A 14,281-nucleotide genomic window follows, 5' to 3' on the forward strand; every position below is an offset into this window, starting at 1 on the left:
GCGGCAGCCTACATAAATTGCCAAGGGGGAGTTCGATCCCTCCCACTGTTGCGTGTCGCCACAGATTTACTGTGTTGGACACATGTCCACCTGCTGTCCATCAGAGCCATCTACATTCCGGGGGTACTGAATGTAGCGGCAGACATCCTGTCGAGAGGGGGACCCCGCGACTCCGACTGGCGTCTACATCCTGCACTGATATCACAGATCTGGATCAGGTTCGGGGAACCGTCTGTGGATCTGTTCGCGGCTTGCGAAAACGCTCAGTGTCGCCTGTGGTTTTCCCTGAGTCCCCGGGATGGACCCCCGCTCGGGGCGGACGCCTTCTCACACCAGCCCTGGCCTCGAACGCTCCTTTATGCGTTTCCACCAGTCCCTCTGATTCCCCGTCTCCTGGACCGAATTCGGTCGGAACAGCTCTCGGTGATTCTGGTGGCTCCCAGACGAGTGTCCGCGTCATGGTTTCCGGACCTGCAAGCGCTAGTGTCCGGCTCCCCGTGGAGGCTCCCGTAGAGGGCGGACGCCCTTCTCCAGGCGGATGGGATAATCAAACATCCTCCGGAAATAGGCCAACGGCTGTGGGTCTGGCCGCTGAGCGGTCACGCTTAGAGGCTTCTGGGCTGCCGCATGATGTGGTCGCCACGATTCAGAGTGCGCGGGCGCCCTCTACCATTGCGTCTTACGCTGCTAAATGGGCAGCTTTCCAGAACTGGTGTGCAGAACGGAATGTTCAAGCGCTCTCCTGCCAGCTGGCGGATGTCCTATCGTTTCTGCAGATACTGATGGACAGGGGCCTCACATTCAGCACTGTTAAGACATATGCTGCAGCTATCTCATCATGTCATCAGGGTTTTGGAGATAGATCTGTTTTCAATCATCCCCTCACAAAACGTTTTCTAAAAGGTGTCAGGAGGAACAGACCTGTGTCCCGCCCGCTTTTTCCCCAATGGGATCTAACGGTGGTTCTGCGTGGCTTATCTGAAGCTCCATTTGAACCCTTGGACCAGGTCTCACTCAAGTTCCTGTCGCTTAAAACTGCATTGCTGCTGGCGCTAGCATCAGTTAAGAGAGTGAGTGACCTAACCGCCCTCTCAGTGGCTCCCGCATGCCTCAGGATCCGGGAGGATGGCGGGTCTGCTGTTTTATGCCCCAACCCAGCCTTTGTGCCCAAAAGCATTAATGCTTCCTTCAAATCCAGGTCAATTTCATTGGCTGGACTTTTTCCTCCTCCCCATAATTCTGAGGAGGAGGCGGCTTCTCACCTTCTCTGCCCGGTGCGCGCGCTTGCACGATATGTGTCACGCACTTCAGGGATTCGTCGCTCACAAAACCTGTTTGTGCACTACAGGGAGTCTTCCCTTGGTCAGGCGCTGTCGGCCCAGCGCCTTTCACGCTGGCTGTGTGACGCCATTTCCCTCGCTTACACATCATCAGGGCAGGATCCCCCTGAGGCACTCAGGGCTCACTCAGCCAGAGGGATTTCCTCTTCGATGGCGCTCCTCAGTGGTGTGTCAATGGAAGACATTTGTCAGGCTGCTTCATGGGCTTCACCCTGTTCCTTTACTCGTTATTATTTACGAGATGTGTCTTCAGGATCCATCACTCGTTCAGTGCTTGGACCCCAGCAGGCTAAATGAATGCTTATGGCACCTCATTGGCCTTGCTGAGATGGATTTCATCCTCTTGTGGATGATGTTTTTTAGTGGGGGCCCCTCTCTTATCGTGCCTGCCTCAGTCTTTAAGCCTGGTCTGAGGCTGAACGTCCCCCACTAGAGGAGATTTGATTGGGTGTGTCCATTGGTTGTGTTAACCAGTGGGGCGTAAACCCATCCAGCTGCGCTTTATTCCAATAGCAGCTAGCTTAAGGGCTAAGACTAGACGAAATAGAACGTTGGTTACGTATTGTAACCCCAGATTCTATGAGTCTAGTCGCAGCCCTTAAGCCACTGGCCCCACTGGTTATGATGGGAATAAGAGCCATTGGAGGTGAGCAGTGGGGTCACTGCGGTTATATACCACGAGGGGCCCACTATTGGTGGGCGTACATTTAAGCTCTTCATGATTGGCTGATGCGGAGATCATCCTTCCAATAGCAGCTAGCTTAAGGGCTGCGACTAGACTCATAGAATCTGGGGTTACAATACGTAACCAATGTTTACTTTCCACATCAAAGGCTGAAACCCATATCCCTAAAAGGAGAACACCAGCCTGTTAACTGAACAGAGCTCTGGTCTTTGTTTTTTCAGAATGATTAATCTAATTAATTACCGACTTCTTTTATCATAACGCCGTTTCAATTACTGATAAGAAAATGCATGCGTTACTAAATCAGCAGCGCGGTGTGCTGAAGCTGTCATCAGCTGATTGGGAGCTAAAGAGGCAGATGTTTTCATCTAAGCACTTCACGGCCAATGAAGAAAGAGCAAGATGTGGTGTCCCACAAAGTTCTGTGCTGGGGCCTCTGCTCTTCCTCCTCTATCTGCTTCCTCTTCAGCACATTCTGAGCTCCTTTAAAGGAATCTCCTACCATCTTTATGCAGATGACATCCAACTGTACATCTCCTTTAAGCCCCATGAGATGTCTAAGCTGCAGCTGTTACACACCTGCTTAGACTCTATCAAAACCTGGATGGCTGCAAACTTCTTACAGCTGAATGAAGATAAGACTGAGATCCTCATCTGTGCCCAGAAAAGCTGGTTCCCAAAGTCTGAGACTCTCTAGGTCAGCTTGCTTCTCACACCAACCCCTCTTTCAGGAACCTTGGTGTGACCTTTGACCCAGCTCTCACCCTGGATTCTCATGTCAGTTCTCTTGTTTGCTCCTCCTTCTTCCATCTCAGGAACATTGCGAAGCTGAGTCCCATTCTGTCTTGCTCTGAACTTGAGAAGAATTACCTGCACAAATGACCCCAGGATGGAAAGACTGAGGAGACTAAGTGCATCCTGGAGGGCAACACGGTCAGAAAGATAGGACCCAAACCAGGAAGGATCTGGTTGGGAGATTGTAAAAAAAAAATGGTGCCCCGTAAATGAAGACGGGATTTTATCCTCCATATGGCTCCATAGTGCCTCCAACTCAGGTGGAATCACCTTAGGAAAAACTGCAGGAACCACAATTGGAGAGGAGAGCTTCAGGTGGACATTAAATACACCTGGGACGTGTGGGAGCTGTAATAAAAAAGTTGCTGAGCTCAGATGGGAAAGGCCAAGATTTCTGAAAGACAAAGTACTGCCAAAAAATCATCTACCCTCTAGAGCTGTAGAATTACATGGATTGGTGAAGGTGGCCTGGTGTAGAGAATGCTGGATGACAGTCGCAGATAGAATCAGGCTGGGGCGCCTGGATCATCATGCGATAGATGAAGGTCGGCAGTGTTGCAGGATAGAGCTGGGAAGACTCATTAGCTGCTTGAGTTCCTGTGGGGTACGGATCTGTCTGGTTCCATTGCTGGTGTCAGAGCAAGAACCCCTTTCAGGACTCACAAATCTCCAGGAATTCTGGGTAAATTGTTACAATGAGGTGATGTGTACCAGGAGAAGGGGATGCTTACACAACACCTACACCCCTTGGGGAAAGGTGATGTGGGAATCCACGCAGCTGCTGAGGTGCCTGAGAGACAAATTTGGAAATTTTCCTATGACCACAGACGTGTGGGACAGGAAACAGTCATGAGACCATGGACAGGGACTGGTACACATCTGCAACCATGCCAGCAGGGCCCGGAATGACCATAACCCAAACTCAGGTTCTGGTTAGGACACCCAAAGGATGGGGAAACAAGACCGTCTGGAGGGACGCTCTGAAGGAAGGTAGCAGATTTTTAGCTAGTATAAACTTGGGATGGAACAGAGAGGAGGAGGCCCCATTAACCTTTAAGGAAATAACCTGGGTCTAGCAGGGACCACAGGTGAATTCAGGTACAAGTAACTAAACTTTCTGCCTCATTTCCTCATCTCCACAGGCATGAGTGACATCAGTGAATGGAGTGAGGAAGAGGAAGAGATGCCCCTCCCCCGACCTCAGATTAAAGGCCATCTTTCATGTTCTTTAAAATGGCAAAAAAGCATAATCTAATGTAAAAAGGCTACTTCGGTTATACTCCCAGGTTTCCATACAACTAGCAGGTGTTTAAAAATACTAAATAAAGGGATGAGAGCAAGCGCCCCCCAAAAACGTGCTGTTTTAGAGTCACGTACTCTGAACTGATATTTGGCCCATAAGCACAAACAACAGTCAGGACCCGTTCCCCGGCCCGAAGGCGCAGGGAAGCTACCCTCTCGTCCCCCGGGGTAAACCCCAACACACAGGCAGAGAGTCTTGGGGCTAACAAAAAGCCAACCCCATCCCTCCACCTCTCACCCGGAGCAACTCCAGCAAAGGAGATAGTCCAACCCCTCTCAAGGACTTGGGTTCCAGAGCCAATGCTATGTGTCGAGGTGAGTCCGACCATATTTAGCCGGTACTGCTCAACTTCTGCCACAAGCTCCTGCTCCTCCCCCGCCAGTGAAGTGACGTTCCATGTCCCAAAAACCAGTTTTCTTGTCCGGGGATCGGACCACCAAGGCTCCCGCCTTGGTCTGCCACCCGATCCACATTGCACCGGACCCTTCATGTTCCTCCTGCAGGTGGTGGGTCCACAGTTGGATGAGCCCATGTATCCGGTTTGGGCTGGGCCCGGCCGGGCCCCATGGGCGAAAGCCCGGCCACCCGGCACCCGCTCACGGGCCCCAACCCCAGGCCTGGCTCCAGGGTGGGACCCCGGTAACCCTCCGGGCCGGGTACTTCGACTCTTTGAATTTACATCCATGAAAGATCCTGTGAACCGTTCTTTGTCTTTGAGTGTGGGAGTGTGTAAAGAAATTAACTAGTGATCCAAACCACCCGGGAACATGGTGGAGTAGTTACTTCTGGGGTTCATTGCCTCTTGGGGAGCATATCAGAAGCCCATTTCCTGGGATGATCTCAAAAACTAGTCACGCAGCATGGCCAGTAAATCATACTTCAAATACATGGACTGGAAATGTGTCATTTGCAACGTGGACAGAAGACGTACATGGGTTAATGGGACATTTTCTCCATAGGGAGGTTGATACTCCAGGGAGGATTCCATCGTACTACACATTGTTTGGAGAATGGTGGAGTAAAAATTTAACTGAGGAAGTGTTAAAGTGCAGACCAGAAGAAAAAGCTACTTCTACTGACTTCTGGGTGGCTAATATACTGACGTTGTTAAACTCAGCTACAATCCTTGTGAACATGGGAAGAAGGTATAAAAAAGGAGTGAATATGACACCTCCTTTCCTGAAAATGGAAAAGCATGGAGCCTTGGTGGCACTTACCCTCAGGGACCTCACCTGAGCCAGCTGACCTGAACTAAGGCTTATTCAGAGTACCGTTACAACGGAATGTCCCGGGGCTATTACTCAGGGGATTTGATGGATGTGGAATATTATTGCGCCTATAGAGAATGAGATTCAAGACTCAGAGAAGCAAACTGGGTGCATAATTCCCTGCTAACCCAGTGGTGTGAAGCTGACTCCTGTTTCAGAACCCAGGCACGGCCATCTACAAAAAATAGATATTAAAGATGGAAAAATGTGTATAATTTCATCCATTTGTATGGATACCCGCACTGGTGGGAAGGGAACTGGTCTCAATATGTAGTTTGGGACTCAGAAAATGATCTCTCCTTAGGAGTAGGATGGGGCTATTATGTGAATTCAAAGGGTCCTAGGGCATGTTTCTGCCAGGAGGACAGGGAGACTGCAGACTACCGGAATGACATGGGGGGACTTCCCTTCCAAGCCTGTGTGCCTACGAATGAAGGATGGAGATAGAGGAACTGTATTGGAGCTTTTCACTTCCCAAACAGGTTAGGGAAGTGCTGGGTGAGTGAGAGGCCTAAGATGCCAGCCTGGCAGTTCCTGAAGATGGGGCTGACCCTGGTTGGAAAAGGTCTGGCCTTAGGAGTCACGGAAACGATAAAGGTAGTTATGCAATGAGCAAATGGAGCAGCGTCAGTGATACTCTCTCGTTTGTGGCAATATGCTAAGATACCCATAATGGTGATGGGAGGAGTTTTGATTCTAGGGGCAATTGGAAAGCTGATGACTATTTTGAATTGCCTAGCTAGATGCAGCAACAGACCCCACCTCCAACCCAGAGAGGAAGAAGAGCACTCTGAGAGGGCAAAACCTCAGAAACCAGGAAGAAAGAGATTCAAACAGAAAACTGCTCGAGAGACAAGAGTGAAGGTAACCAACCCCGTACCAGGATGAATCGCTCAGAAACTAGTAACAGCACGCTCAATGCCCAGGATGATGTGCTGGTCACTATGGTGAGAGGATATTTTACAGCAATTATGACCAGTGTGGTGGCTAGCACCAGCTTCTGGATCCAAGACCCTAAAAAGGGTACGCCAAAAGCTCTGGCTCTGCTTTGATTGTCTTTGCTTCGCTGTATATTTTTGGGAAAATGTCTTCCAGGTGCAGGATGGCTATACCATTTCCTCATAGGGGAACAAGGATCACTGGAGGCTCTCAACACAGTTATAAGGTGTTTGGGATTCAGGGGGCGAATCGACCGCCCTGCGCACTTTCTCATTTCAGGGAGAGGCAAGGAGGAGCTGAGTGGTGTTGGATTTCTTCTTCCAGGGGTAACTATGTACAAGAACGCAATGAGCCAGAGTCAGTCCCGGTGCCAGAAACAGTGTGCGGTCAAAATCTTGATCATACAGCGTATTTAGATCGAAGAAACAAAAAACTAAAATAAAAACATAAAAAAGTTGAAAAATAATGACAACAAAATAAAATACACACGGGGTAGGTGGTAATGAAACGGCTGGAACTAATTAAGGTCAGTACGCGTGTCGCTCCACGTCTCAGAACGTCATTGCGCATTTCTGGCCTGAAATATTTTATGTAGGACATGTCAGGAGAGAAAACTGGTTGTGAAAGTTCCTAGAGGAAGCACCAACGTGGTGATCCTCCGAAGCGGTGCTAATGACACTCATCTGAAGACATTCATCTGAAGACTGGAGAGGCAGCCGGTAAGACGCCGATTTGTAACGCGTGTGCATGCCGATCAGCTGATGGGTGATTGTTAAGCGCAGCTCGGAGCTGACACTGTGGACTCCGGTGCGCATCATAAATGTTTGTGTTGGGTGTTTAGAAATCAGCTTGGTGTTTGACTGTTAATAAGCTACTTCAGATCTGCTCATTATTAGGCCCGAGCAGCGAAAGCGCTGCGAAGGCCTCTTGTTTTTGCTCTGATTATTCTTTTTTTGTTATTTTGTGCCCCCTTTGAACGGCTTTTTGGGGACCTTAACATACCCCAAAACTCACAATATTTTGCACACTTGTCAGGTCTGGTGAAAAATTTGATATTATAAAGGTCGCAAAAAAATCGCAAAGAAATTGGCTGAACAGCGCCCCCTACAAAGTGAAAAAAAAACCTCTCCATAAAGCTTAGTTTATTGTACAGTTATGAAATTTGGTACACTTGTAGTACTCAACAGTCCGCACAGAAAAGTCTCTTGCAAGCATGGTCAATATCAAACAGGAAGTCGGCCATTTTGGGTTGAATTGGCGATTTTTTGCCGTTTTTGCCGTTTTTAGGGTCCGTTTCTGATTGGATTGCTGGATCATTTTTTGCATGATCATCTCAAAAGTGGTGTAAAATTGCTCAGAAGTCATGGGCAAACAAAATGAGACAAGGATTCTGAGTTTTCGTATATGATGAAGGGGCGGGGCCAGGCCTCGAAATTTGACTACTCGCCAAAAAAATTTAAATTGCTATAACTTCGTAACTGAATGGAATAGAGTTACCAAACAATCTGTGGTCATTCGTCATCTCCCCACAAAGTAAATTGAAAGGTCGGATGATGACATCACACAAGCCCCGCCCCCTCAGGACCAAAAAGGTCAAGTTTTACTGTGAAAGGTCCCAAATTGCCCCATTTCACTTAATCACCTAGAATTTGCAGCTGGTAACTCAAGACAACTGGGGGTTGCTTGGCGTCACTTTATGGGAGTTTTCGGCAGAGGGCGGGGCTGTGGCGGCGCGGCAAAGTCAGGCGTACCGCCGTGGCCTTACGTTTGCTTCCCATTTCGTCATTTCTAAAGACATCGTCACGAAACTTCTTGTGAGTGATCCTAGTCTGGCCCCGCAAAAGATCTGATGTGAATATCCGGTGGGCGTGGCCTATTTTCTGAAATAGCGCCCCCTAGGACCATTAAAACTGTCAGCCCCAAGCCATGCTTTGACTGAGGATCACGAAATTTGGTACACTAATGTGGTGTCTCAGGACCTACAAAAAAGTCTCTTGGAGCTGAGTGCAAAGTTGCACAGGAAGTCGGCCATTTTGGTCCAAGTGCGCAATTTAGTGGTTTTCGCACACGTTGTTTGGAGAGTGATGCTCCATCGTCCTTTTCACCAATCTCCTTCAAACTTCTGCTATTTACTCTTAAGACAAAGGGGAAAAAATTCAACCGTCGGATTTTTCAAAAGTTGAAAGGTGTGGGCGTGGCTAAGCCTCAAACTTTGACCTGTCGCCACACCACTCTTTTTTTCACAGCTCCCTACTGGACTCCTTTTACCCAATCACCAGGAATCTCTGGCAAATAGCAGTAGACAACTGGAGGTCACTTGGTCTCCAGTACTGGAAGGTTTCAAAAAAAGGCGGGGCTTTGGGAGCATGGCGAAAATCGCCATCACGCCATGGAAATACGTTTGCCTCTCATTTCTTCAGTTATCGTGATATCGCTACGGAACTTCTGGTGAGTGATCCTAGTCTGACCCCCAAGAGACATAGACAGCTGAAATATGTGGGCGTGGCCTAATTTCTGAAATAGCGCCCCCTAGGATCATTTAAACTAATAGCCCCAAGCCATGCTTTCACTGAGGATTACGAAATTTGGTACACTAATGTGGTGTCTCAGGACCTACAAAAAAGTCTCTTGGAGCAAGGCGCAAAGTCTTACAGAAAGTCGGCCATTTTGGTCCAAGTGCGCGATTTAGTGGTTTTCGTACACGTTGTTCGGAGAGTGATGCTCCGTCGCCCTTTTCACCAATCTCCTTCAAACTTCTGCTATATATTCTTAAGACATAGGGGAAAAAATTCAACCGTCGGATTTTTCAAAAGTTGAAATATGTGGGCGTGGCTAAGTCTCAAACTTTGACCTTTCGCCATGCCACTCTTATTTTCACAGCTCCATATTGGACTCCTTTTACCCAATCACCAGGAATCTCTGGCAAATAGCAGTAGACAACTTGAGATCACTTGGTATCCAGTACTGGTAGGTTTCGAAAAAAGGCGGGGCTTCGGGAGCATGGCGAAAATCGCCATCACGCCATGGAAATACGTTTGCCTCTCATTTCTTCAGTTATCGTGATATTGCTACGAAACTTCTGGTGAGTGATCCTAGTCTGACCCCCAAGAGAAATAGAAAGCTGAAAATTGTGGGCGTGGTCTATTTTTTTACAAAGCGCCCCCTAGAGCAATTAAAACTGTCAGCCCCAAGCCATGCTTTGACTTAGGATTACGAAATTTGGTACACTAATGTCGTGTCTCAGGACCTACAAAAAAGTCTCTTGGAGCCAAGTGCAAAGTCGCACAGAAAGTCAGCAATTTTGGTCCAAGTACTCGATTTAGTGGTTTTCGCACACGTTGTTTGGAGAGTGATGCTCCATCGTCCTTTTCGCCAATCTCCTTCAAACTTCTGCTATATACTCTTAAGACATAGGGGGAAAAATTCAACCGACGGATTTTTCAAAAGTTGAAAGGTGTGGGCGTGGCTAAGCCTCAAACTTTGACCTTTCGCCATTACTTTACTTGACTTAATAACTCCCATGTGCATGATCAGATCTTTTTCGAACTTTGTCTGTGTGATCATTGACCACATCTGTAAACAATGACAATGTGGACAGCTGACATCACCTAAGCCCTGCCCCCTGACTACAGGAAGCCTATTGTTTTATGGTGAATTGCCCATATTTGTCCCCTCTAATTTAGTCAACACGAAACAAAGGTCATGCACTGTCTTCATGATGCTGTATTGACCATTCAGATCTGATAGCTTTCCAGAAAGGGAGGGGCTTTGATGCCATGGCGAATTCTGGCGTAACGCCGTAACCTTACAATTCAATTTAATGGTGAGCTCAGAGGGAATGCTGAGTCAGGGTGAGGTGCGGACGAGGTGACCGTTAGCGGTTTCTGGTGTTGGGGTGGTCGACGTTTCTGTTCCACGGACATGCCCTGGTGCCCTGGGCTGCCGGCCAGGCCGGAGCGGCGCGGAGCTGCGAGGGCCGAACGACGCTGCTTGCAGCTTTAATTTAATGTTGTGATGTAAAAATGAAACACAAATAGCTGAAGTGATGAATTTAAGTGAGCTTGGGTCCGACTGAATTAATCATGTATTTATTTTATAAATGTTAACTCAAAAAAATCATGTTGAAATCACGCATTTACCTATTTTATGATTAAGATAATGAAATTTTACACAATTACACTGTTTCTTAGCACGCACACTGTTTTTGTTTAAGGTTTTTCACCTGCTCGTAGGCTTTGCCTTGCTTCGTGCCTGCTCATCTCCTATTTCCGTCTTGGATAATATGAAATGGAAATGAAATAAAGGAAAATGAAAAGTGAAGCCATGAAGTCCTGAGTGGAATCCTGCATGAATTTCTCCAGCAGATGATCCCTGTCAAGTGGGGATTGTGTCGCCTAAAAGAGGAACTTGACAAACAGTGACAGTACCAGTACCCGTTTTGGTACCAGAAGCAAGACCAGCACCTGTGGTTGATCTCTGCGAACCCCTCACAGAGCCACCAAGTTTTCTTGTTTCAAGCGCCAACGGGCCAGTGTGGGTGAGAGCCGTGCCATCTCCAAGAACACAACCGATGAACGTCTGGCCGGGAACATGCATTATCTCCCCCAACTTTCCCCCTTGCCTGGTCAGTGGTTTCCAGGGGCATGTTGAGAGGAGACTTGGGGCAGACTCGTTGGTAACATAGAGTAAGGGTGTTCGTCAGGAGGGGGCAGAGGTCAAGCCCACCATCTAGTACCGTGAGTCAGGGCTTTGAGACTTAACACCTAGAGTTAGCCCGGTGGCCTGGCTCAGGACAGGTCCAGTGTTTTAACATTTTCTGTGACCATCAGATCTTGTAGTTTAGGGGGAGCCTGAAGAAAGGGGGTTGGACATAAAAATAGTTTTGTTTTTTCTAAATTCAGCATGCTTAAACAGCCATTGAACCAGTAGAAAAGTGCCATGCCTCATTGGTGATTCAAAAACTCCAACAATCACAGACCATAAAAACTCACCACTGTCGTCCTCCTGCCTCGTGCTGCTGAACTTTGTAACCAAACTGAGTTTCTTTAGAAGCGGAGAAGATCTTAAAGTTCTTCGTGTCAAAGTTGAAACACAACTGAAGATCTGAAACACAAAAACATTTGGTTCTGCTCACTGCTCCACATACGTGCCACTGTAACTTCTTAAAAAATAAAATGTAGGTCAATGATACTTGAAAACATGGATTAGAACCTGAACTTAGTGGATCTAATCAAAATGGGAGTGGTGGGGTGCAGCTTTCGGCAGTTAGAAGAAGGAGTAATCAGAAGCTGCATCCTTGTGAATGAGTCAAGATGAACGGGAGAGCGGACACTAACTTTTTCACTCATAGCGTTCAGCTTCCGCTCAAAATGTACAACTTCCTCGCAGAGCAAATCTCGCGAGTCATATGCTCACACTGTAGATCCCAGTTCTTGGATGCAACCTGACTGCTCACACGGTACTGCTGATAAGAACATGTCGGACCTACAACTATGCTAAAAATAGCAGGTTTTACACAACACGCCGTACTTTTTTGTGTTATTGATGTCTGTTGTCCTTAGGAGGACCCGCAGGAATTTATAGGGGTTGAATGAGGAAGACAAAAGAAACTAAAACAATGTTTTCAATTTAATTTCACATAAACACGCATTCTTGACAATATTTGTCATTGTATGCGAAAAAGTGAAAAAGTCGTACAGTGCACGCCTGGTTCAAGAATAGACGACATGTCTTTGGAGTTTCATGAGTACGTTAATCATTTTATTTGTTAAGTGCTTTCAACACAGCCATGCAGCTGACCAAAGCACTACACAATTAAAACAACCAGCTAAACTATCAAATTTGAAAGTACAGTTAAAAATAAGAACTTAAACTACACAGGCAATTAAACCATAAAATACACAAATGTAGGCAAGTAGAAAAGCTACTGGCTTAATACTAAAACTATATTTAAAAATAAAGGACTAAAAACAAAATGGGCAATTAAAACCTTAGAAGTAAAATTCTGGGCTGCCATCTCTCACGCAATGAGCATGAGACACACGCATTTGACCCTCTTCACACGCTCTCACACTAAACTAGCACCTGCGCTCCCCAAACGCGCATCATGCATGGTGCGTAGGGCTTATGAAAAAAAAACCAAATTATATTAATTATAACATTAGCTACTGAACAACATGCACACAAACAACACTTAAGTAATACTTTAACTGGCGTTATTTCACACACAGAATCCCATCAGTATAATCCAAGCCGATGGGTTTTTTTCCGCTCTGGTTGTGAGATGGGCAGAGATCCACCTGCTGTTGATGGGACGGGCAGGCCTGGTTCTTTCTCCCTAAGGTGACCATACATCCTCTTTCCCCCGGACATGCCCACTTTTCACTCTGACCGGGGAGTCCGTGGGGGGTTCCTACATGGATCAAAATGTCCAGTTTTTCATCCAGGAGCAGGGATCGAATTACAGGGGGACTAGATATCTTTCAGGGAAAGATCCAGTTTCTGCCTATGTTACAATATTTATGGACTCTCAGCATAGCAGGATTCTGTTGAACAGAGAGGACGCAGAGCGCTGATCGTTGGTGCACGGTGCACCCGCTGCGTCTGGCGCACGATACATTCTCAAGGTGGCGCAACAAAACATTATTATCAACACATGATCGTTCATATCTGTTCATATCCTCTGGTACTCTGTCTTTTAATCGTTCCTGATGAGCTCCGATCATCATGTGCTGCGGTGATTTCACCTCACTGACGCAGCATCAAAACGCTCACTCCCCTTTGTGGTCAGGAGATCCCTTTGATCTGCTCAAAAGTAACTGATGAGGTGAAAAAGTAAGAATCCAGGCAGCAGTTTTTCTGGAGAGTTTAGAGGAGATGCAGGAAGATGAGAGACAGACAGGACAGGAAAATAGTTAAATAAAAACAAGAAAAACAAAGCAAAGTGTTTGAAAGTAAAATGTAGGTAGATTTATCTCCACTACACATATTATAAAACAATAAGTTATACACATGTAATATTTATACATCTGACACAATTCAGATCACCTTCAAAACTCAGTCACACACCCAGGGCTGTTTCAAGGCATTCTGGGGGCCAAGGCAAAATGGACCCCACCCCCACCCCATCACTGGGTTCCCCCCCCCCCCCCCCCCCCCCAGAAGCCTCTGTGTAATCCCTACCCTATCCAGGAGTTATAATTACAGTGTTTGTAAAAACACCTCAGACATTACTGACATGTTCTAATATTATCAGACGAATAACAAAAGGGCTGGTTGCAGATGTGTTTTTCCTCATCTGCTTCTTTTCTAAACTCACAAAAATCTGTCAGTAACAAAACCATTTTAAAGCCACTATTTGTGGATTCTCTGAAAGTTTCCATGGAGTCCATGACAAACGTTTTTCTTATAATTGACCCTATCATCTAATCTCACAGCTGAAACAAGCATCCTTAACAATCTGTGCACAGGAAGTTTACCGATGCTGTAGTAAAACAAAAGGTATAATAATTTCTTAATAATAAAATGTTGTTGCAGCACTAAAGCAGCAGAAAATTAGATTTTGCTATAAATATGCTAAATATGTACATATGAATTGTTTTAGAGCCTTTTTGTTGGCAGAATCTGTTATTAATTGTAGCTCTTACACCTGGGGAAAAAAATGGGTCCCAACTGTGGTTTGGGTGGTATTGCCAAAGTGGGCTGGGAAATAAATCGAAAATGTATCGTTATCAAAATTTCTGACTCTTATCAAGATAATTTTTCCCATGTCGATAACTTGACAGTAAAAAATGAAATGATGTGTGTAGGTTGGCAACATTCATGTCCCTTTAAGAAGCTGAACCACCTTGAGTCACTAAAAATGTGACTCAATGTGAAACACGTGAAAGCCCCATCTAGTGGACAACTTTTATTTCTGCCATACCTGTAGTTATTGTCCATTTATTGTTGT

At 46.5% G+C, this 14,281-nt stretch overlaps 1 protein-coding gene across 1 annotated transcript in view; it reads right to left on the bottom strand.

Moving 5' to 3' along the window:
- LOC107373733 (integrin alpha-11) overlaps nt 1-14,281 on the bottom strand; it is a 112,744-nt gene that overhangs the window by 93,486 nt on the left and 4,977 nt on the right. Inside the window, exon 2 of the mRNA XM_054747222.2 lies at nt 11,322-11,433. Within this exon, the coding sequence (XP_054603197.1) occupies nt 11,322-11,433 (112 nt within the window). The remainder of the gene's footprint in view (nt 1-11,321; nt 11,434-14,281) is intronic.

Source organism: Nothobranchius furzeri, chromosome 14 (assembly GCF_043380555.1).
Source record: "Nothobranchius furzeri strain GRZ-AD chromosome 14, NfurGRZ-RIMD1, whole genome shotgun sequence".
In the NCBI taxonomy this organism is placed as follows: domain Eukaryota; kingdom Metazoa; phylum Chordata; class Actinopteri; order Cyprinodontiformes; family Nothobranchiidae; genus Nothobranchius; species Nothobranchius furzeri.